The sequence below is a fragment of the Aspergillus lentulus genome, assembly GCF_001445615.1.
Source record: "Aspergillus lentulus DNA, contig: Alt08, strain: IFM 54703, whole genome shotgun sequence".
Lineage (NCBI taxonomy): Eukaryota > Fungi > Ascomycota > Eurotiomycetes > Eurotiales > Aspergillaceae > Aspergillus > Aspergillus lentulus.
Window position 1 is genome coordinate 651,750 of NW_028322118.1, and position 23,328 is coordinate 675,077.

The 23,328-nt window shown below is 49.7% G+C and overlaps 4 protein-coding genes across 4 annotated transcripts; 2 read left to right on the forward strand and 2 right to left on the reverse strand.

Moving 5' to 3' along the window:
• Positions 1–1,126: 1,126 nt before the first annotated feature.
• ALT_3480 (putative cell division control protein Cdc25) lies at positions 1,127–5,014 on the reverse strand (the record flags this gene model as incomplete). The annotated part of the gene is made up of 3 exons (XM_033562528.2): positions 1,127–1,476; positions 1,545–1,761; positions 1,829–5,014. The coding sequence occupies 3 exons, from the start codon at positions 5,012–5,014 to the stop codon at positions 1,127–1,129; spliced, it is 3,753 nt and encodes a 1,250-aa protein (XP_033418419.2).
• An 11,868-nt stretch (positions 5,015–16,882) lies between these two features.
• ALT_3481 (C2H2-type zinc finger protein) lies at positions 16,883–19,466 on the forward strand (the record flags this gene model as incomplete). The annotated part of the gene is made up of 3 exons (XM_033562529.1): positions 16,883–17,018; positions 17,119–19,261; positions 19,325–19,466. 3 exons carry the CDS (start codon positions 16,883–16,885, stop codon positions 19,464–19,466), a joined length of 2,421 nt encoding a protein of 806 aa, XP_033418420.1.
• A 1,152-nt stretch (positions 19,467–20,618) lies between these two features.
• On the reverse strand, positions 20,619–21,932 carry ALT_3482 (FluC/FEX family fluoride channel; the record flags this gene model as incomplete). Its single annotated transcript, XM_033562530.1, has 1 exon — positions 20,619–21,932. One exon carries the CDS (start codon positions 21,930–21,932, stop codon positions 20,619–20,621), a length of 1,314 nt encoding a protein of 437 aa, XP_033418421.1.
• Positions 21,933–22,349: 417 nt separating this feature from the next.
• On the forward strand, positions 22,350–23,161 carry ALT_3483 (uracil phosphoribosyltransferase; the record flags this gene model as incomplete). Its single annotated transcript, XM_033562531.2, has 3 exons — positions 22,350–22,526; positions 22,593–22,692; positions 22,755–23,161. The coding sequence occupies 3 exons, from the start codon at positions 22,350–22,352 to the stop codon at positions 23,159–23,161; spliced, it is 684 nt and encodes a 227-aa protein (XP_033418422.1).
• Between the last annotated feature and the right edge of the window lie 167 nt (positions 23,162–23,328).

Sequence of the window (23,328 nt, forward strand, 5' to 3'; positions counted from 1 at the left end):
GTAGGAGCAGACCACAGACTCCAGATAAGCTAAAGATACACCAGAATTCATACAAAGAAAATAGTGAAGGTCATTGTACAAAGTGGGCCAGTTGGTGCCAAGCGCTCAATGATGTTCCACAACATATACAATGAGAAATCAGAATAGGTGCAATGAAATATGGTCGGAGATGGTTTCGTAGAAGAACCGGGCCGCACGAGACAGAAGATCGATACCACGGTATTAAGTTCTCTGCTGCCGATGTGAGATAGGAAAGAGACGTCAGGTATATAGAGATCGAAAAGAGCGTTGGGAATATCATTATTTCATGCCAATGCGGCCGCCGACATCGGACTGGCCTTCATTAGTTGGCCCTTTGAGTTGATCATTCATTCTTCAGCTCTTCCACGCAGGCGAGCTTTTATCAGCGAGTTTGTTCAAACGCGATAGTAAGAGGAAGTATCATCAACTCCTCTTTCGCAGGCTCGGAGGATGTCGCCGGATGAAGGCTGCAAGCCACAGTTTACTGTCCTGCAAGAGAGCCGGCTCCTGTCACATGGCCGCGACGTGGAGCAACCGTACCGAACCTAACTGACGATCGCGGACGCCAGAAGGGCATAGCCGTCAATCAGGAGGGCGCAAAGAAGTGGAATGCCAATCGGGTAATGTTCACTTCAAGAGTGCGATCATGTTGAAAGGAGCAGGTGTAAGCAACCAACGCAAAGGATAATTGACTGGCTATCGAGCAAATATCCGGGGGCTTTAGGCTGCTGCCGCTACCAAATCATGACGCTTGGATCGCTGTGGCGCACTCCTCGGTTTGTTGTAGCATGTGACGCTAAGAGACGGCACGCGACGCACATGCAACGCTGACATGGAACACCCAATAGGGTAGCAAGTCACGACGATGTAGTGGGAGCGGCCAGACTATAGAAAGCCGGATTCCGACAGTAATCTACGGATAAATAGGAAACCAAAGTTAGTCTTCAATCAACCAATCCTTGGAAAGGAAAAATTTGCAAACGAGAAAAAAAGAAAATCCTCGAAATGTCCATCGCGGGTATCATTGGGGAATTTCAACGCCGCAGGTGCAGAAAACAAAAAGGAAAAAGAGATAGAAAACAAGAAGAAAGACAAGCCGACCTGATCATCGCGATGCGATAACCATGCTCGCGATGGCCATAGTACTATGACTTCTTAAGTCTCTACTCGTTGCAGCAGCAGCATACCTCGCTATTTTCTCGTCCTCACGTTCTCTCGGCTCCACCTCCAAACTCCGGTCGTACATGTCGTGGACGTCACCTGCCGCTTGAAGATTACTGAGTATGTAGTCCTGTAGTTCCGGGACTGGCTGAAGGAGATACGGGACATTTTGATATTGTTGAATATCCCGAATGACTTCCGCAGTCTTGGCGCGTTTGTTGAAATTGATGAGCTCTGAGGGCGTAAGAGATGGGATACCGTCTTCGATGAACGTCAGGTCCGTTAGGTAAACGCCTGATTGAAGTTTAGCCACTTGTCACTACAAAGCGCGTAACAATATGAGGGACTCGAGCTATTCGTACCAAAGAAAGGGATGCAAGGGGGGTTTGCGAGATGCAAAGTTTCCCGATACTCGCCAAAGTTCTTCGTGCTGGCCATAAGTCTGCGCATCTGCTCCAGAATGGCAGACGTACGGCCACTAACTTGAGACCAAGTCCGACCGAGTCGATGAATCGGCGCCGTCCCGAGAGCAGAGATAATGGATGTGAGCGTAGAGTAATTGTTGAGCGCGCGGCATCTCTGTGCGGAAAGTCAGTGGTCTGCATGAATCGAAGCAGGAGAGAATGGGAGAAGGCAATCAGCATACATCTGCCACGTTCACGAAATGCTTTATGACGACAACTCGCTTCTTGACATCGGACTGCGTGAGAATCATCTCTGCAACCCAATTTGTCAATTGATTTGAATGGAGAATCAGAGCCTTCACATTCGTAGCAGGTTCCGGTTCGTCGGGGCCAACCTTCTTCTGCCAAGTCTTATTCAGACACTCAATGGGCCTGATTTTAGAGTAGAGGCGTGATTCGATAATGGTAAGCTGCCTGGCGAATTCCGTGGGATCAATATCCAGGAATTTGAGCTTCTTCATGTTCTTAGGAAGGATGGGGGGTGGAGCGGCGGTCGCCTGTGTAGGGACGAGGCGCTTTACTGTAGTGTCTTGACCTTTTAGGCGTTGCTCGATAACTGCCATCAGTTGAGGCGAGCCAGGTGTCTTCGTCGTCGCAATTGAATCCTTGGTAAAGGCGTGAACGCGGGCCAAAAGATTCATATGTGCCTCATCATTCGGCTCCATCCAGAAATGCTCAAACCAGCTTTTGAGGATATTGACAACTCGGAATCGGATAGGCTTTTGCTTCCTGTCTATCCACATCTGCATTTCATCTGGATTCAGTCCAAATGGAGGCTGAATGTTGAAGCGCTCAGCGAGCATTTCGAAGAGCTCCGACGCAGTCGTGAAGGATCGATACGTGAGGAGGAAAGTGTTATTGAAAGAGGCGTCCAGTTTATCATGGCGAGTCAAGTGCTCTACCAAGCCCGCCAATGTTCCACATTTCAAGGTGGGCACATCAGCCTTGGTGTCGTAGAACACTTCCCCTTCGTGGTCCATCTTCAAGAACCAAGGCGTCTCCTCCGGTTCCCGGACAGGCTCCCGAATAGGTTCCCGAGTAATAGCCGCTGGTGGAGCTTGGCCGAAGAACCTCTGGGCCTTATCCATGTTGCGACGAACTTTTTCGGATGGGGGATCGACGGAATACGAGGACGGTATCCCGATCGTCTCTGTCGCAATCCTTGCCTGAGAATCACCGCGACTATGAATGCCCTTATACGCTTCCTTGTCGCCCTCCAGACGGCTTTCAGTCCTAAAGGTAGAAGAGGGCTCGGGAATCTGTTCGAGAAGAAGCGATAGAGAGAAGCCAATCTGAGAGACAAAGTTTTCCAGCTGCCTGGCGATACTCCTCACGGCATTCAGGCGGTCTTCAAGAGAATCTCCGCGAAGCTCAGCCCACTCATCACCCAGGGGAGCGGAAACTGCCTGGCAGCTAATGACAAAATCGGCGATGGCATCGTAGGCTCTCTGCTTCTGTAGACTGAAGTCGACCAGCTGAGGATTCTGGAAACTTGTTCCTAGCGGTGCGAGATTGATGGACTCAACAGCAGAAATCCAAGGACGGAATTGTTCAACGACCTTGATTGCGGCTGCTGCAACTGAATCACTAATTTCGCGCTGTTCCGCAAATGTAACAATCTTCTTCTCGTTGAGTGTCACTCGCTCCTCTAGTCGCCGAATAGTCCCAACAAATGACCTCCTGAGAATGTCAATATGGTCCAGGAGAGCAGAGTCCAGAGGCACCGAAGGTTCGACGCGAGAATCAGCACCATCCTGTTCCAGGAAGGATGTCGGGCCCGAATCATCTAGAGATACCCCATTGTTTTGCCAGCCGCCTCCCGAAGAGCTTCCGACGACGAACCCAGGAACGATACGGCGAATGGTTTCACCCCGCTGTTGTCTTGCAACTTCGACGTAGCCGTAGACTCCTTGCATAACGCCGTCCGCCTCCTGCAAGCACTTGTTGACAGAATCTGGCCCTGGCCAATCTGCAGCTGCAACATGCGACGACAGAACGAGTTTCGAGAATTTAGACATCATTTCTCTAAAGTGGGGATAGAGTGGCTTGTTTTGCGAAATAATCGACGGGTTTCCAGAGTGATTGTCTGTAGTGTCCGAGCCAGCAGCAAGAAGCATGCGAAGATGATCTGATATGTCTTCCGCCTTCCTTACATACTCGGAGCGATCTCCATTCAGTAGTGTCTGGCGATACACTTCGATAGCGTGACGCATATTGTCAACGAGCATCGGCCAAGTGACAGGAGCCGTGAGGCCGTCATCGACGAAGCGGGAAGGAGCTTGGGAAGAGACGGACGGTCTGTGAATGTGAATGGCCGCGGACGTATTGCTCCCGGTGGTGGTTGTCCTCTGCAGATCCCGACTGGATTGGTGCGAGATCTTGCCTTCATTGATCGATTTAGTGGCGGATGGCGGATGCAATGAGTCCATGGAAGTAGCAGGAGATACACCATCAATATATGAGCGACGACGACGAGACATGGAATCGTGGGAGGCCAGCATTAGAGACTCTCCCTCCGCCTCAGATGCCGAGCCATCATAATCATCCTCGTCGCGCTCGAAACCGCGAGCCATCAATTCGGGTGGTGGTCGAGTCTGATCCGGCACGAAAAAGTTGTTCCGGTCAAAGGGTCCAGTTTCGTTCGCAGAGGGATTCTCAAACGGCAATTCCATGGTGCTGTAGCCGGTGAGAGTGTTGAAGTAGAATAAACGGCCATCCGGGGTCGCTTGCGGGATCCAGAAGGCGGCTTCTTCCTGCTCCTTGGGGGCTGCTACACCTTCGATAGGAAGTAGTGGTTGGGAATCGCGCGGGTTTCCTGCGGAGTCAACCTCATCTTCATCGTGCTCGTGCTCTTCCTCATATTCGTCTTCGCCGGCAGCCGATTCCGCGCTAATCTCGTCTTCGTCGCGAGCATGCACCACCTGATCTTCTAATTCGCTTGGATCGGTTATAATAGCGCAGTAGTTACTGGGGAACCAGCCCCGGATGCTGTTGTTGATGACGCCATCCCACCAGCCAGTCTCTAATTGATTGAGAACCTGTATGATATCACCTCTGCGAAAACTGAGACTAGTGTGGTCATCGGCATCGTAATCATACATGGCCCGCACGAATAGTGCTGGCGCCGGCTCCGGGCTGGGCGTGTAGCGCCCATCGCCGGTGGATTTCATGGGGGATCTGTGTCGCTCCGGCGACCCCTTCTGCTGCACGGAGATACTGTTTCCACGGCTGCGACTTCGAGGACCTGATGTAGGAGTGGACACTTGCTCGTCGGTGAACTCAAAAGTAGTAGCGAAAGTCTGGGTTTTGGTCGCCAGTGCAGATCTGGTGTCGACAGCCAACGGCTCTGTCACCCGGGTTTCGTACATCGAGTTTCGATGCAATTGAAGAATCTACAAGAAAGTAAAAAAATATGAACATCGGACGGCTGCGTCGCCCTGCGATTAATGCTGGCGAGCTCAAACAAAGGCGTTGCTCATGACTAGACAGTGCAGGTATCCGACAGATTCGATAGTAGCGAGCGGTGGTTGTGGGTGGTGGTAAGGAGAGGGGCGGTAAACGGGAGACGGACTGTGGTGGGTTGGAGATGGTGGCAGGGTGAGATTCAATTATTGGTGGCAAGAGTCACTAAGATAGACCAATACGAAAGGACTCAATAAAGAGTGAATGCACTTGAGAGCGTCAGCCGATCAAAAGGATTGATGGAAGTGTTTCATTTTCCTCTCTCCAGGAAAGTTGAGAAAAGAGGAAGAAAACAGTCAGACAGTCAGATTGATCCGTCGAAAAGGAGGAGAGTTTCCCAGAAGAGCACCTCTGATAAGTGGTGGTGGCCTCGGGTGGGTAAGAGGCAGGAGAGGGGGAAAAGCTACCTCTCCCTACCTACCTTATGAGTGGATAAGGTAGACTCAGTTGAGTGCCACGTTACAGTACCGTACTGCTCAGATACCAAAATTATCATATGGGACCAGAACAATGCAGATGGCTTGAGTATCCCAGCCTGTTTCTCAACTTCATAGCGCATGACTGATGCCAATATTCATAAGAATGAATGGTATTATTGATGAGAACGACTTTAATGCATCCACATCTTGAATGAGCAACCTAGGTATGCTTCAAATCATAGGTACCTGTCTATCCTTAAAAATGCTAAGGTACCTTGGTGATTTGCTTTTGATACCGTCATGGAATTTCGTCGTGTAAGATACCAAAATGGCACCACCTGAACCACCCAGTGCACTGGCCACTCCCAAGGTCAGAAGAAGAGTACATATGCTCACCGATCCCCATTGACTACTAGACAGACCTCTAAGCATGGTATTTGCAATAGGAAGTAAACTGTATTTAGTTATCGTCGTTTTGAGCGTTTTGTACGGACGGTTCCTCGGTAAGTGCCTCCCCTTTGCCCTAATGGGGCTGACCTGGATGTTATTTGGGAGTTGTCGGGGCACGCTACGAGATAGATTAGGCTCGAATCTAATGAGTAAGCGGTCTTTAGAGCCTAGGAAGCCCCTCTCCGAGTCAGGCTATGGAGGTGCGGGCCCTTTCTGGGTCCAGAGATTGATGGAATCAGCGTCTCGACTGACTCTCGAGTCTCGACCATACACTCGACTGACTCTCGAGTCTCGACCATTGTATGGACCGGTATTGTTTCCGTATTGTAAATCGCGCATTGGAGGAACGTACCCGTGATAGTGGAGAAAGCATCTATATTGGCAACCTGGATGGCAGTTTGATCGCGTCGCAATGAGATAATATTTCATGTTATTGCAACTTTCCAAGGCTTTAATGATACGTTTCTTGATACAGTACTAACGCTCGTCATCATCATCATCATAATCATCAAGATGATCCTCGAATCTCGAGCACCATCTGCTGACACGGAGCTACCTAATGTACGGATACGGAATCCTCCGTACGCACGAATACCCTTCTGAGCATGGCCCCCCGATGTCCCATCAATGACCACGGCAATCGGCACACCTTCGTACAAACTACAGATGTGTCTCAAGCGTATAGAGCTGTAAACTATCGCAGATGGATGAGTCGATCCGGGGGATACGCGAACTTTCCGAATGATTCCCGTCTGTTTGCCTATTGAAACGCGTTTTGATAGACTTTCGGTGGACCGGCTCTCTGATGGTTGGACAGTGACGGTAGGTCGCATGAAGCATCCAATGAACCAAAAAGGCGCATCCCCTTAGCTGTCTAATGTTCGGATAAATGCTGCTCTTGATCATCGCTTGTCGTTGACGGTCTTGTCTCCCGCTGTTCCTTGGTCCTCGGCGTCGTTTACGTATGCTTGTGATCTATGCTAAAAATCGAGTCAAGTGAAGCGACGAACCGACAACTGTCATCGTGAAACAGGACGAGCCTAAATGCACATGAAAAAACCGGATATGTTGTTCGAACTCCCGTTCGTCTCTTCAGTGACATCGTGGTGGGACCGACTCCAAAAATGTTCCCCAGATTATCTACCCCATACTGTCAGGGGTGTAAACGGCAGTTCACTGACTCCCCAACACCTACATTCAGCCTATCTATGCTTTCAATCCCACAAGAACTACGAACCTGACCAGGGATGGATTTAGGAAAGGAGAAGCACAGGGAAGAAGAGGTCGGGCCGGCCCGTCAAATAATAGAACCAAGAATTCCTGTAGGGTAAGCAATAATATGCATCTATTATCTTGAAACACCTGGCTTCAAGTTCTTTCCTCGCCTCGAAACCCAGAAGTAGCAAGGACCCCGGTCAATGTGCGCGACTGATCATGTCACTTGAGAGAGCCAGACTACCCGCGGGCCATGCTGACAGCTTCTTGGCCTGCGGCGCTCGCCGTTACTTGCCATGATGGTCGGCTTGATAAAGGCTGTGAATTGAGCTACCCGACGGTAAAATTCTACTTCATTTATGAAATATGTGGCAACCGCGATGCTTCCAGGCGCACTGTACTGCTGTACGAGACTTTACGATATCTATGATTTAGACTTCATTTTTGGTGCACTGACCTCGAGACGTCAGGTAAAGCTTGGACATCCAGATCCTTTAAACCGTTTGCAGGCTCTTCGCTCGAGTGACGATTCCACTACACTCCTCAGTAGACTGATTTTGGACTCGATGTTCCTAGTGACACCGCAGAATTGGCGCAGGCTGCCTTGTACAACCCTTCCAGAATGAGTGCCTTGTTACCTTCCCTCAGATCTGACAGCGCCCTCGGGCAGAGGTATGGATGATTTCGGTTCCGATAAAGCACAGGCTGCCGACGCAGTGTTGCCTCGGTCTGATGCTCCTCTTAATGTATCTCGTTGCCAGTCACTTCGACCATAATTTCGGGGGAGCGTCCCATCGAGGATCTTGTCAGACATACGGCGGAAGCGACTGAGAAAAGACCAAGGACCAGCAAGGAACAGCCAGGCTTCTCACCTAGAAATAACACTGACATTATCAAGCATAGCACTTGGACGGTCGTGACTTCATCCCCTATTTTACTGTTCTAAGGGATACCATGATCAGATGCTTCGTGTGACCGGACTCGCCATGACAGACGGCTGCCAGCGGAGCTGAATTCCAGACAGGTCCAGTCCCATATCCATCAAACGTTCAATTAGAATAGGATAAAAAGAGCCTTGCAAGTTTTAGTGTCCGAGTTTGCAGTCTGGAAATACATCGTAGCTTAACGTCAAGCTTTGTTTGTTGGAGTGATCTTGAGATCCATCGGATTTTGAAATATATTTCTCTCTCCTTATCCAGCTAATGGTGTGAGCCCTCTACTTCTTGCTGCATCCACCCCCTTATATTTAACCCTAATAAGTCATCCCTCTATCAATCAGTATCAGTCAACAATTCTAGAGCTATATGCATACAGCAACCTTGGACAGTCGCAGCTCTTAGAGTGCATGCTGGCATAGAAACAGCTCTGGATCGCATCACCTTCAGTCAATAGCACTCTCCCGGTCATAAACCGCTCGCTCACAATGAAAAGCAAGCACTTTCTTAATAACAGAAAAGCCGATATGAGCAACACACCCACATTGCTCAGAACAAGAGCTACTGAACCATAAGTCATCTCTGGGCAGGCACCATATCAGGGCGCGGTTGATGCTGCCAAAGGAAATCTACACGGATATAGAGATCTCGCCATCATAAATATCTGTTCTTGTACGAGAAATCCGCGCCCCCCGCATTACAACCAAGTGTTCACTCGGCCGGACCTCTGGCGGATTGCTAATGCTCTGCGAGCCTGGCAGGACGAGAGCCATGGACGAAACTGCTAGGTAAGTTAGAGATTGAGGACCCTCAAGCTTGAGGAGCTTTTTCTGCAGCATCAACGACGTACCGAGACAATTTATTCACACTGATGACTACCTTCGCTCAAGAGGATGGATACCACGATATCGACGCATCTATGACCGAAGACTTCGTCCAGGTCAATCTTCATATCAACCCCTACGATGTAGTTCAATCAACCGGCATGATATCTGCTCTCAGTTTGAAAGGTTGCTGTGCAATTCAATACTTCTGAAGATTGACTACTTCCATACTCCCCTTCAATACAGTATGTCGAATGACAGCGTCATGACCCGCAGGGTAGCGCAAGAGGGTAAAAACTAGCATGTGGAGTGCTTCACTTACACTAAGTCGTCTATCTAGAATAGGAGGCCTTCTCATATGGCCATGGCTTTCTACATCGACTTCTCATGCAATGATTCAATGCAATATTATCTTCTTGACCAAGTTGCAATTGGAGGGTTTCCCATCACAATCAATACTGTAAATTAGGAGTAGACCGACGGTCTGCAAGTAAAGTCCGCTAACTATAATGTTTCTATCTATTGACGCAGAAACACGGGCTAGCATGGAAGTAGGTTTTATCCTCCTTTGGGTCTCATTGCGAGGAAGTACAGATCGATCCTTTGGATCTATACCGTGTCAAAAATGGCAAAAACCAGACCGAAACAAGAACATGGAAAGCAAGGAAGGCAAATCATAATGCAAGCATCCCGCTCCCCTGCTGCATCTTGCAATCGGACCAATCCCCCGGGTTCCCATTTGTGGCTCTCAAAGTTTGTGCTTTGCGCAAGCCGCCCACTAATTCGTTTCTTCTTGATGATAGACTGTCGAATCTGTCGATGCAGAATCCCTCGTCGTCTGGTCTGGATGGATACTCCGTACTCCGTACTGCCGTTCGTAATAAAAGTCAAACCGGCGGGCCACTGACGAGTCCAGAAGCCCAGAGTTTTGGACCGCGAAAAAAAGCAACATGTAGTCTAAAGAACTAGACTAGTAGCTTAGCCAGGCCATCCTGTATTGACTTCTGCCCCTCCCCCTTTTTCGTACTCATCCAACCAGCTGGGTCAGCGGGAAGCGGATGCTCATCCGGTAAGCCACGCTTGATGTCGCAGAGTCAGACCTGAGACCTGGCTTCTTGAGTCTTCCAGAAGGTTTCTTGAATCCAATCAGATATGTTGCAGTGGAGTGGTGGAGGGTTTTTTATCCTTCCATGCTTTTCATCGTCTTGGATTTTTGATTAAAGGGATCCGGCTTCTTGGTGCTGGGGTTTTACAGTGTCCGGGGATGAAGTGCTAGCTAGCCAACCAGAGCCTACGATGGTCCTCAGTGACCGTATTCTGTATTCGTACTTCTGTCCTCGGTTTTTCTTCCATTTCTAGAAGAATACAGAAGACGATATGTACCGTTCCGTCTGGAGGTACGCAAGGTGTGCATGTTGCTGGAATACATCATCGGTCAGATCTCGACGCAAGCATGGACAGAATAGGCAGGTAAGAACCTTACATCGATGTCAGATGTTAGTTGATTTCTGCGTCTACAATGATCTCCTATTTATGCGGTTGAGCGGCTGAGCTACAAGCCTCTCACTTACATACTCAGGGACAAAAGAGGCGGTGACCACTCATCAGAATCCCAACAAATGCCTCTGTAGGCCGATCTGGGCATTCTGCGTCTAGTTGCAGGTGCAGGTACTGTTCATATGCGACACCGCCTGTTTGAGTTCTGGGTAGTGCATGCCTACATGGCGATTATGGAGGATAGTCTAGATCAGCGTAAGCATGTTACTGGACAAAGACTGCGATTTAGTTTCGAGGGATTTGTGAATATATCGTTGCAGCAGTAGTATCTGTATCTACTACTGAGCGGTACTCGACCTATCCAAATACAAAACAGAGTATGCCTTGTGACTGCTTTAAGCATAGGTAGCCTGAATCTCTATATGCCACTTCTAGACAAATCCTACAATGCGACATCAAAAAGACTGTAGAAGTCTGATGGAGGCGACATGTTGTCTAGATATCATTGACCGCATCCAGTTGACAGTTGCGGTTTAGACACCCGCTACGGAAGAGTACCATGGAACAAACCCCCTCTACGGTACCTTAGATATCAACAGTAAGGGCTTGTACCAAGCACGGGCGGGCTGAATGGAACTAGACATGATTCTGTAGTTCTTTGATGGACCTTGAGTTGGAACAAATCACAATACCAGCAGTAAGTAATGGTTAAGTCGGTCTCTCCCTGAAGGCCATAATGAGTCTAGGACAACCTGCTCCATAACGAGCCTCGCAGCCCCATAAAATGATAAGCGAGTCATATCACACAGCGCAATCATGTTGAGCATCAGAACGAGTTCATTCGCTAATCCTGAAGAACTGCCATACTCGAGCCCTCGTTTAGCGAGAGCACACAATGGAGATCCATCCGCCTCTAGCAAAGCAGAAATTCAGGAAAGAAGCAAAAGGCATGAAGAGAGAAGAACGGTCTAGAACATGAGATTATCATCATTGTCTTCGTATGACTGTCTAAGGAAGTGCAAACTGGAAAGTCTATCTACCAGTTTGATCTAGTCGAACTCGGCCAGTTGTAAGCGAAACTGGGCGGTGGAAACTATGCATTTCGCTGTCGTCTACCAGCCATCTAACGACCCAAACTGGACAGAGTAGAAGCAATCGAAACGAATAGCGATACGACAGTTGTTCATCTCCAACTTTGTTCCTATCGGGCTTCACCGACTTTAAAGTAATGGCTATTTTGGGAAGTTCCCGACAGAAGTCAAAGTAGCGGTACACTGGACAGCAGAACAACGCGGTACGCAGGGTCGGGACATATCTAGTCAGCCAAGACGACTAACGACGCTACCGAAGCCACTACCTTTAGCTTGGGAAATGGGCCCCGGGGAAGCTGTTCCTCGCTTCCTGCAACGGTACTTAGTGGAGAACAATAGTGGGATCATAAGTACTGGTAGTCAGCAGACACGCGTAGTAGGTTATTGAATGATGCGGTAGATAGATCAGCCACCGCTATCATTATTATTAACGATGAAGGGGCATACCACCCAGAAATTCTATAGATTGGGAGTTTGAAGCAGCCCTTTCAAAGATCTATCCAATTTGTCATATATGTTGAAGAAAAAGTGTTCATAGTTTACACAGCACCTATTGGACTGCTGTTTCAGATGTTAGAGTCGTTTGGAACGATTAGCTACGGGGTATCCGCCTACAGGCTGCAGGTGTTTTATCCTCGTCCTTGAAATCTGTTCCCAACAGCAAGGTTCAGTCAAATTGAGACTGAGACGGTTTCACCGGACTCGAGTCAACTGAGCCATCTGGAAGCCATTCATGAAGCAGTCTGTTAGAGTCTTAGACAGTAGACTTAACAATCAGAACAGAGTTCTTCGACCTGCGGGCAGCGCTGGATCCGTTGAAGTCATCACCTGTCTCCTGAAGAGCGGACTCACCACTGATAGGATGTTGATATGGAACGGACCGCTGCATGGCGGTGCACAGTGGATCGGAAAGATCTCAGCCAACTACAACTGCGAGCTACGAATGAGAGAGTAAAGTCCGGTTTCTCCTGCCAGGCCGTCTCTCCTCCCATGTGTCTTACTGAAAAGCGTAAGCTCTGCGGCTCACCGCTCTCTTGTAACTTGCCTGGCCAGACAAAATGAGGGCGGTGTGAATGAAAAAGATGGTTTCCTGCAGCATAAGGATCGCGAAGGACAGGATGACGCGCAGTACGACAGTCCGAAGTCCTGTTGAGGTGGAAGTATGCTGCATAATTGCATAATAGTAATTTCAGATTAGATGGTCTCGCTTATAATGATCTGTGCATTTTTCTTAAACCCTTCAAACTGTGTCTATAGTTGATATTACCAGGATCGAAAGACGCGCATTGAGATCTGAGACCCAGCCAGCGAGATATGGAGTAAGTAATCGCGTATTTTCCCAGTAGGGTAATAGATTATCGAGCGGGTCATGTGAGTTACCCTGGTAACTCCAGGCATTGACGCAGTACGTAGTCTACCTCTCTACTCCGTATTCGTGATTAAGACAGAGGCCCACCATGAATCTTCGGGATTTTACGGGAATCCCTTCCATCTCTGAGGGTTGTCTCTGACTTGCTTGTGACATGCGTGCAGTAGCACCAATAACCACATGGTGTTATTGACCTAGGAAGTCACATGATTAGTCTTCTGCTCGCGAGACCCAATTCCAAACAGCTCCAGCTGTCCATCGTTGTATCCATGGTTCCAACCTGAGAACCCGGCGGATGCCAAAGGATCATGCGGGGTATAGCCATAGCCCTCTATGGAGGGGCAGACAGAGGGGCAAACTGAACTTACTGAAGATATGCGACTACGACGTCAAACATGGAAACAAAATAATAGGCCGTTTTCTGCTTCGTAATGTCTTTACACATGGGGGTACGCCGTATGTATCGCTAGGGCGCCTCATTTCTGGATGTGGAACCGGAATGAGAGCGCGTCTCCGAGTGAGGCTGGAAAGTGCAGGCAGCCACAGTTTTCGAAGATCCATGCCGCCCCATGCCACTTATGCAGAGGTCAAGGATGATAAGACAACGTACAAAATTAGGGAGTTGCTGCATCTTGGGCTTGGGGGCAGCAATCACCAGAATTAAACAATAAATAGTATATGTAGTGATGATGGAGACTTGCATCCAAATGGGTCTTTAACTATTTAAGTCTCCATCATAAAGAGAGGCCCTATTTTTGAATTTGTAAGGTATATTTGCATGCCTGCCATGATCTCACCAGCCTGATGTGGTTTGTTCTATATTCGTCCAGTTTTATGCTGCAATTTGGTTCGCTGTCTATCGAGCGTTGGGGCAGGTGACCATTGAACAGCGCCCAAATGAGTCGCCATGGAGGATCTGTACGACACAGCACTTCTTGGAACTTGTCAAGGTTATGGGGGTAGAGGATACCTTGTGTGAGCTGTATCTATCATGAAGATACAATCTTTCAGCCACGAGTTCCCATTTGAGCGAAGCAGATCTATGTGTCAACTTCTCTTCTAGGAGATTAATTATCAACGGCGGGTTGATGACACGGCTTATTGTCATGGGCGACTTCAACCAAAATACTCGATTCTCTATATCCTTTGAAATAATATGACAGACATGCGCACGGTGGGATAATAGTACATATAGTACTGTGATATCTGTTCCTGAGAATCATGAATGAGTACCTCTCTACTGTGATCGATGTCTAGCCTTCGTCATAGTGACAGACCACCGGGTCTCGAACAACAGTAGGCTCGATCAAACGACGATCAACAGACAAGAATCATTTATTTATTGAACACTACCTTAGCAAAAGCCACTAGTGCATCAAAGTTGGTAAAAGGCGCAGTCAGTGGACAAGGAGAAAGATACCTAATTCTTGTTTGGTGATTTTCAAGTACCGAATGTCTGAATCGGATGTCTTTGATCACTTGAGGTTGGTTACACGTCGTAACCGTGGTTGCAAAGGAGGGGTTGAGCAAGTCAGACAATAAGCATACATCTCTCCCCCAAGACCTATCTTGACAGAGGGGAAGATGAGGACAGGAGGGGACCGAGGGGTAATCACTTGATAAGTGGGTGCCGGGATTTTGGAGGGGTGTGTCTGTTTCCCCCTTTAATCCGCGATTGCGAATAATGAAGTGATAGTCCAAAGTAATAATGTTGATAATAATAATAATAATAATAGTATAGAAATAATTAAATATGAGTGCGCAGCGACAGCCAGTAACATTGTTAGAACTTTAGCTTGTCTGGAAGGAATTCTGGTGGAAATGAAAGGATTAGACTATGAATACTACTGATTGGGAGATGTGAGACCAGTTGCTTTGCTTTTGTGGTGGTGGCATTTTGATGGTCGCTGAGGAATCCTTGGTAGGTCTTGGAGGGGCCAAGGGGGGGAGCTTGACGAGGGGGTGCCTTCGGCTTCCGGTTTTGTTGTCTGGAGGGGTTAAGGTGCGTGTGATTACTGCCTAGATGCCTAGGTTCTTACGGAGGCTAGAGTAGTCTCGCTTACTAGTTATCTACTCCACATTTACGACACTTGATGATGGAGGCAGTAGGCCCCAATCAACTCCATGAAGCATTATGGAATAAGAAGTTGTTGAAAAGTCAGGTTCTCTTATCAGTCCCTGGCCACGATCAACGGGATCATTTTATCAAGAGAGGGATGATGATAGGGATAGGTTCCCGGTAGACAGAGAAGTACACAGCAATACAAATCGGAGGAGATTTCGGAGTATGGTTCTATGAAGCAGTTTGTACCCCACCTGTACCCATCATACCAACAAAACAGCCCACATTGCGGTCAGACTCTTTCGATGAAGGGGATTGATCATTCTTCTCCATGGACCGAAATGAAGCAGCTAGATCGATTTAGTCCACAGTGCAGCAACAGATCAATATTTAGTAGATAGATAGATCTTGCATTCGCAGAAACAAGTCAAGGTATCATCAGGAAAGGGGCTGGGCAGGGATGATATATCCACCCATTGTCAGATATGCACCATTATCTACGTTATACCAATCGGATCCTTGGAAAGGGAAAAGAATTGTTATTAGATAAGGAGAATGCTACTGGTCATACTTGCAACTCCACCAATTCGCAAACAGTCAATACCAAGTTCATGTTAATGCAGCTGCCCAACACTGTGCGCTGTTCGACTTTTGAGCTAGGTAGTTTCTACTACATTCAGAGGGGTACAGAACAGATCAAGGACGTAACTTTGTGGCCACAATAATAGCGCCAAGGTATGGAAGACGGGTTTGATGATGATGTCTCTGATGATATGTGCGACTGTGGGTACAGAAGGCGCTGGTGATAGCGTGGATGTCTTCTCTGTATGCCAAGTCAAAGCGAAAAGACCCCGGTTGAACCGGGTTGACGGGATGGCACTTTAGCGCGTGATGGCCACTGTGGCTCATTCGGCTTTGGCCCCTTTGGGACAGATGGTCCAGAGAAGTGTCTTTGGAAAGAGAGCTTCCCTGTCTGTAACATAGCGCGTCGGGGAAGTATTTCTGTATGTTTTTGTTTGTATTATTTAGAGTACGCATTACCGCAGTACTTGATGGACGTGTTAAGTCTAACCTAAAAGCGTATAGTCAACTATGCCATTAGTCAGAAAGGAATTTTCTAAAATTTCTGATAGGTCGACACGGACTCTGGCAGTGGCAAAAGAACTCCTAGTGCGTGGTTGTCCTGGCACTACTCCATACTGAGACCGCTCCGTGAATCCCGTTTGGAGCCCCTGCTTTGCTGGGCTACTGTAAGACCCGCCTCACTGTTGCGATCCAGCGATCGTCCGAATCTACCATCAGCTTCTTCTGCACACGACCTGGCAGCCCGTTTCCCACACTCGCTTTCTTGGCCCCCTCTATGGAGGTACCTCTTCCCCCTCCTACCACCCCTCGCTCGCTCCCTTTCAGAACCCAGACCCTCCTCCCAGAGACTTTCCCACTCTTCTTCTTCTACCTCTTCTCGTAACTTGCTTATTTCCTCTCCCTCTTTTTTTCTCCTCATCCATTCAACATTCCCCCCTCCTCCCTCTCTTCTTTTTCCCTCTTACCTCCCCCTCCTCTCTTCCTCCCTTTCCAAATCATTCAACATATTTTCTAACACGGTTGTGTGGATCAACCGTTTCTCTTCTTCTCTTATACTTCTTCTCTTATTGTCGAATCTACTGTCCGTCTCGTTTCCCACCTCTTGGTCCGCCTGTGGCTGGAACCCCTTCCGAAATCAACTTTCGCACAACCATTTACCCCCCCGCCCGAGGAATGATCAGACATCAAATCGATTTCTTGTCGTCAACCCGCCTACAGAACCGGAGCGAACTCACAAAGGGCACGATACCGCAGTCTTCCTCGCCGCTTCTCCTTTGCTGAGAAAGAACTCGTGGTCCTGCTTTTCGGCTGCCCCGTCTCTTCCGACATGGCTCCAGCAGCATCCAACCAGGCCAGCAACACGCCGGCCAAGAAGACTACCGTCCCAGAGAAGAAATACAAATGCCAATTCTGCAATCGTGCATTCAGCAGAAGTGAACATCGTAGTAGACATGAGCGCTCACGTAAGTCATTTCCCTCCCATTGACCTTGATGCGGGGAGGACCGAATCCGCGACCAAACTTTATCTTTCTGCTGAACTTTGACTGATTTCTAATCGCGCAGATACCAAAGAGAGACCCTTTAAATGTTTGAAATGCCGGAGTACTTTCGTTCGTCGAGATCTTCTCCTCCGCCATGATCGTACTGTTCACGCCAAAGATGGTGGGATACCTCTTGTTGCTGAGGGACGTCGTCGTGGAGGCGCAGGTGTTCAGAAGTCCTCCCCTGCACCTGCTCCATCCAAGCCCTCGATCACAATTGATCCTACCACATTAGAACAGCTTGAGGCAAGCAGTGACGGTATGGTCGACCTTGAAGCTGCAGCCATGTTGATGACAGATTTCCAACATAAGGCCGCAGCCGCCGCTACTGGTCAGGTCCACGATCGTGCTGAATCCGACCGCTCTTTTTCGCCCGGTCGGGGTTCGTTACTGGAGCCTTCCTCCGCATATCTGTCTGGCAACGCGACTCTTCCTCAGATGCCCTGGGATACTTTGGTTTCTCCTGCCGACATGAAGCACCACTTGATGAACCCTACTTTCGTCAGCCAAGGCAATGGATCGGACTTGCGTCAGCTGCCAAACGTACTGGATCGAGGCGACACTCTTGCGCCTTCGCTCCACTCCCTTGTCAGCTCGCTTCCGATGTCCGGAAATTCAACACCTAACGCGCTCTCACCGTTCCCCTCAATGACAGGCCCTGTCAGTCCCGTAAACTACCGGAGGTCCCCTGGCCCTAGCCAGGCTCTGACACTGCCCAAGGCTCCCCAGATCGCGAATGACATGGAGCGGAATATGGTTGTGGAGCGCATCAGAAATGCCGACTCCTTGGGTGCGCTTCCCGAGACTTTCCAGCTTCCCTCGACTGCTGCTCTGAACAGGTACCTGACAACGTACTTCAACCTGTACCATCACCATCTGCCATTCTTGCATCAGGAGTCGTTCAAACCCACCATGGCTTCCCCTCCGTTGTTGCTGGCAGTTCTTTCCATCGGTGCTCTGTACACGTTCGAGCGCGAACACGCATTCATGCTCCACGTCGGATCCAAGATGCTCGTGAACCAATTCTTGCAACACAAGGAGAATTTCGATTCGAGAAAATGTCCACTATGGTCCATGCAAAGCACTTTGTTGAACATGATTTTTGAGAGCTGGAGTGGTGATCCCAAAGGCCTCGAGTGGACCTGCTCGATCAAGAGCTTGCTCGCCAACATGGTTGCTGGAAACCGTTATCAGTTGAAGGTCAGAACGGAAGCTCGCGAGGGCCGTCAACCAACCAGAGAGGAATGGATCGAGGACGAGTCCTGCCGTCGGACTTACTACGCCGTCTACATCTTCTTCGGCATGCTCACTCTGACATTCAACCACACTCCAGCAATGAGCTTCGACGAATTCGACAATCTCGAGCTGCCGTCCTCCGAGTCGATGTGGAACCTGGACGTCAATGACGACGAGGCCTGGCGTCGTAGCCTGTCCTCTGCCAGCACACTTACCGTCCGGGAAGCTCACGACTGTCTGTTCCAGGGCGAACAGACGCGTTACAGTGCCTTTGCCACTCGGGTCTTGATCAATGCCCTTTTCTTACAGGTGTGGAACCACAAGAGGACCTTTGAGGCACTTCAGGACGTGGTCACTGAGTACAAGCTCCGCCTTGCGCTGGAGACATGGGAGAGTTCTCTGGAAGTTTGCGAACCAGAGACGATCGTCGTGCCTTTGAGCACGCCTCAGAACGGACATCCATTGATCTTCAACTCGATGGCTGTCTATCGTAACACACGTGCTCGGTTAGAGGTTGACCTCAAGTCGATCCAGGAAGCCTTGCGCTACCATTCTTCCTACGAGGTTGCTGCTGCGATGACAGTGGCCCGTGAGAAGGTGAAGCGGTCTGGGGAGATGAACAAAGTGATCCAGTCTTGTTTCGAGTGCATCGAGATTGCAGCAGTCCAAGGCATCAATTGGGTTGCCAAGACGTCGGCAACAAATTGGAGTGTCGAACATCCGCTCTGTGGCTTGGATCTGATGGTCATCCTCAGTCTCTGGCTCTATCGCCTGGAACATGACGAAGAGCCCGCGACCGAGGCTGAGCTGGCCATCTACAACAAGGTCCGGAATCTGTTTGACGACGACGCCGTTGACGCTTTTGGTAAACTCAGCTCCACTGTGGCCCGTGTATGGGGTAACATCCTGGACGGCGTGGTAGTCTGGGGGTGAGTTGGTCCTCCAGTCGAAAGGTGTAGAGAGTTGATTGCTAACGTCCTTTTCTGTTTTAGAATCACCAAGCTCATGGGCGAATCGTTCAAACTTCATGCGCAAGCCTTGATCGGCTATGAAGACTCGCTGCGCGTTGCCAAGGATCAACCGATTCACCCAATGCCAACCAAGACACTTGCTAGTGTCGGGACTGCCTACTAGTCTCGACAGTAAGCATTTGGACCCATTCAGTGTACCGACAGTACATCTTACATATTGCGGTCCTCACTTCCTTTCTGCGTTCTTTGTCTTTTATTGCGTATACTCTCATTACTGGGCACTCATTCTACATTTGGATACTGGCTAAATTTCGGAACTCGGGGTCGGGAATGAATTCGCAGCAGGTGGGCGGCAACGTGTGTTCTTCAACGACGGAATACGATGATCTGAACTGCCGCATAATGCTCCTTGCTGGTGATTCCCGACTGATATAACTACTCTGTTGTTTTTGTGTTTTTCTGATTTTGTTTTGCTCTTGCTCTTCTCCTCCTCAGTTGAGGTGTCTTTCTTTCTCTTGCATTTATCATGGTTCATCCTGTTGGTTTTGGCAAGAGCTCACAGGAGTCCGGTGTGGTCATTTTTTGCTTTTTGTTTTCATGGGTTGTTTGTCCCAGGCAACATCTCGACACCCGGCTGGTCCTGTGTGTTCTCCCTCTTAGCACTTGGTGGAGTTGTTGTTTTCGACATTTTCGTTTCGAAGAACCCTTAATTCCTAGTGCGCATCAGCATGTTTGTGGTCAATCTGCCGATTTGATTTGTCCCTGGACCATATTGATACCTTGTTCGTTATATACTTCATTGGCCTCCTTTTATTCTCAACTTTCTCTTCATGTCACTCCTTTCGACCACTATTGATTATTATTCCTTTCTATTCTTTGACCACCAATTTTTTTTTTTTTTTTTTTTTTTTTTTTTTTTTTTTTCTTTTCTGGATTTTTAATGCCTGTGCTGAGTTAGAATCGTTCTGAATCGTTATGTGTTTACGCCGTCCCCGCAGCATTGTTGATGTCATTTTCGCTTCTCTCCTCTCTATGTCGAGTCGTTCTTCATTTCTGCGCTTGCATGTTGCGTTTGTGCATTTTGGCTTTCTGCCTGCGTTAATGTTTATTCGTTTGTTGACTTCCTTGACCTTGGACATGCTCTATCGTTGTAGTACCCTGTACTATAAGTAATTTCCGTGCAAAAATATATCGTTTAGCGGGGATATCCTTGAGTCTGCGTAGAAGTCTATCTATCGTAAGAATCCATAGTCTTGATTAGATATACAGAGAAGATCTGAGTGAACATATACAATAAGGGCCGCCGATGGGTTAATTATGTACAAACAGGGACGACGAAACCCCGAGTCCAACCGAGCGAGCCCACGATCACCACGAAAAACCCCAGTGCCACGGCAACGCTTCCGACACCATACACATACGCCTGCCGCCGTCGACTGAGCCCATTCAGCTCCGCGACCCAGGTACTCACCGTCGTCGCGCAGCCACAGAAGCCATCCATGACACCCTGAAGCACCTGACAACTCGTGAGAATCGCATACGGCGCCGAGCGCGCATCCGCCCCGATCGCCGTCCCGATCCCGTCCACCCGCTGCAGATCAAAGCACATGGCTAGCACGACCGTGCCGAAGATATTCACGGTGAAAGTCCCTAGCGGGAACGCGGGCACGCGCGGGTTGAGGGACAGCGAAAGATAGTATCGCAGGAGACAGCCGAGCGGGGCGAAGACGACGGCGAAGACGGCGCGCCCGCGCCAGGTGTCTGGGGCGTTGGCGCTGCTGTTGCTACTGGCGGAGCGATCTGGCGGCCAGATAGCTAGGAAGACGGCGCCGAGCCAGCAGCCCCAGCCCAGCAGGACGCAGAGCGGGTCGAGGACGCGGCGGGTGAGGCGGAAAGGGAAGGAAGGGGTGAAGCGGTCGAAGGCGAGGGCGAGGTGGGCGCCGCAGATGAGCGCTGAGAGGCTGAGGGCGACGGTGGTGAGGAGAACGGCGAGGAGAGCCATGAAGCTGTAGCCGCCATTGCGGGGGCTGATTGATGAGACGGAGGGGTTGGGGAGGTCGTTTGTGAGGGCGAGGAAGACGTCGCGGATGAAGGAGGAGAAGGAGGTGAAGCTGCCGCAGAAGCCGGTGGTGAGGCCAATGTAGAGCGGGATGGTCTTCTTGACGGACTTGTGGTTCTGTGCGCGTTGGCGCGTAGCGTCGCTATCTTCGCCGAGGTGATGAGCGGGTGGTTGGCCCCATTCTTCGCGGAAGAGATTCTTGTCTTCGAGGAAGAAGCCCATTAGGAGGGAGCCGCCGACGTTGGGCCATAGGACGCCGGTTATGACGGGCGCGCCGGGATAGAAGGTGAGCGCTTGCAGGCCCAGCCTGGCCAGGGTGCCGAAGATGGAGAATAAGACGAGGTACGAAAGTGTGAAGAGGTGAGTGGCATGTTTGGAGAGCGGTTGTGTGGTGGGAGTGCGCTTTGCGGGTGTAGGTTCGATGGGAGCCGAGGGAGGCTTTTCGGCAGTGGGAGGCAGCGCGTAGCCGGTGGAGGACCAGGACCGACGCTGAGGAGGATCTGAGGGTGTAGGAGGTGGAGCAGTACTTTCAGAGAGACCAGCGGGCTGGTCTTCGGACGATTGCTGCATGAGGATGATGCTTTTTCAAGCTCTTGTTGAGTACGCCCAATGCCAAGAGAAACGGAGAGACTGGTGACGGGAGGTGCAAAGAGAGGGTGGGTCTGCTGTTATCAGCGAGAGATACCCCATGGAGCTGTCTGATAAGACGTCAAGATGTCATTGATCCATATCGTTGGCATGTCAACAGAGATATACTCCATAGAGAAGAAGAGATAATGAGACATGAAGGAGAGATGAAGAGGAGTGGATGAAGGGGGCTCAGCAGCTGTTTTCTTCCTGCGGCATGCTTAACTGCAGCTCATCCAAGACACCGACAGTGATACAACTCATCAGCCCCTCTCTATCCCCTCTTCATCCCTTCCTCGAATCCCTCTTCTTTATCTGCTTCGCTTTTGCATCTCACAGTAACCATCATTCGAATCTAAGATGACGCTCCCCTCGAATATCCATGTTTCCTCCCATCCCTGTCTCCAGGCCAAACTCTCCCAGCTCCGGTCGCATTCCACCTCTCCTCGCGAGACTCGCAGTCTGGTGCATGATATCGCAACCATTCTAGGTGTGGAAGCATTTGCTGCCGGGTTGAAGGTTGCCAGTGGTGAAAAGGTCGTTATCCTTGCTGATCAGGAGCTCCAATACTCCAAAACCATCTAATCTGATTCCCTACCACAGGACAAAACCCCGCTAGGCATAGAGTATGAGACGAAGATAATTGACCCAGCCAACGTGGCATTGGTGCCTATTCTCCGATCAGGATTGGGCATGATTGAGGGTATCCCTATATTTTCTCTTGTCTATGGACGTACTCCGAACTACCGCTGAACCGTGCTCAAGCTATCAACGACCTCCTCCCTACCACCGTCCCCATCTACCACCTCGGCCTCTTCCGCGACAAGTTCACCCTCCAACCAGTGGAATACTACAATAACCTCCCCTTCCTGCGCCCCGACTCCCCCACCAATTCCACCGCCGCCGCCCTCGCCATCCTGCTCGACCCCATCATCGCGACCGGCGCCACGGCCGAGGCGGCCATCCAGCTCCTCCGCGAATGGGGCGTGCAGCGGGTGATCATGCTCAGCGTGCTCGGTTCGACACCGGGGCTTCGTCGTGCCGCCGAGTGCTGGCCCGAGGGCGTGGAGCTGTGGGTGGGTGCCGTCGACGAGCAGTGCGATGAGCGGGGGATGATTGTGCCTGGGGTGGGGGATATCGGCGATCGCTTGTTTCTTGCAATTGGCAAGTAGTAGGCGCTGTCGCAGGAGTACCAGCAGCGGTATTGACCTCATTCAGATCAAATCATATCATATCGAAGCATGGCAGACAGACAGAATATCCCATTAAATTGACCATATAAGTACTCCGTACCATCAGCGCCATTGCCTTGTAAACCAACCAAACCGTAACACATTTT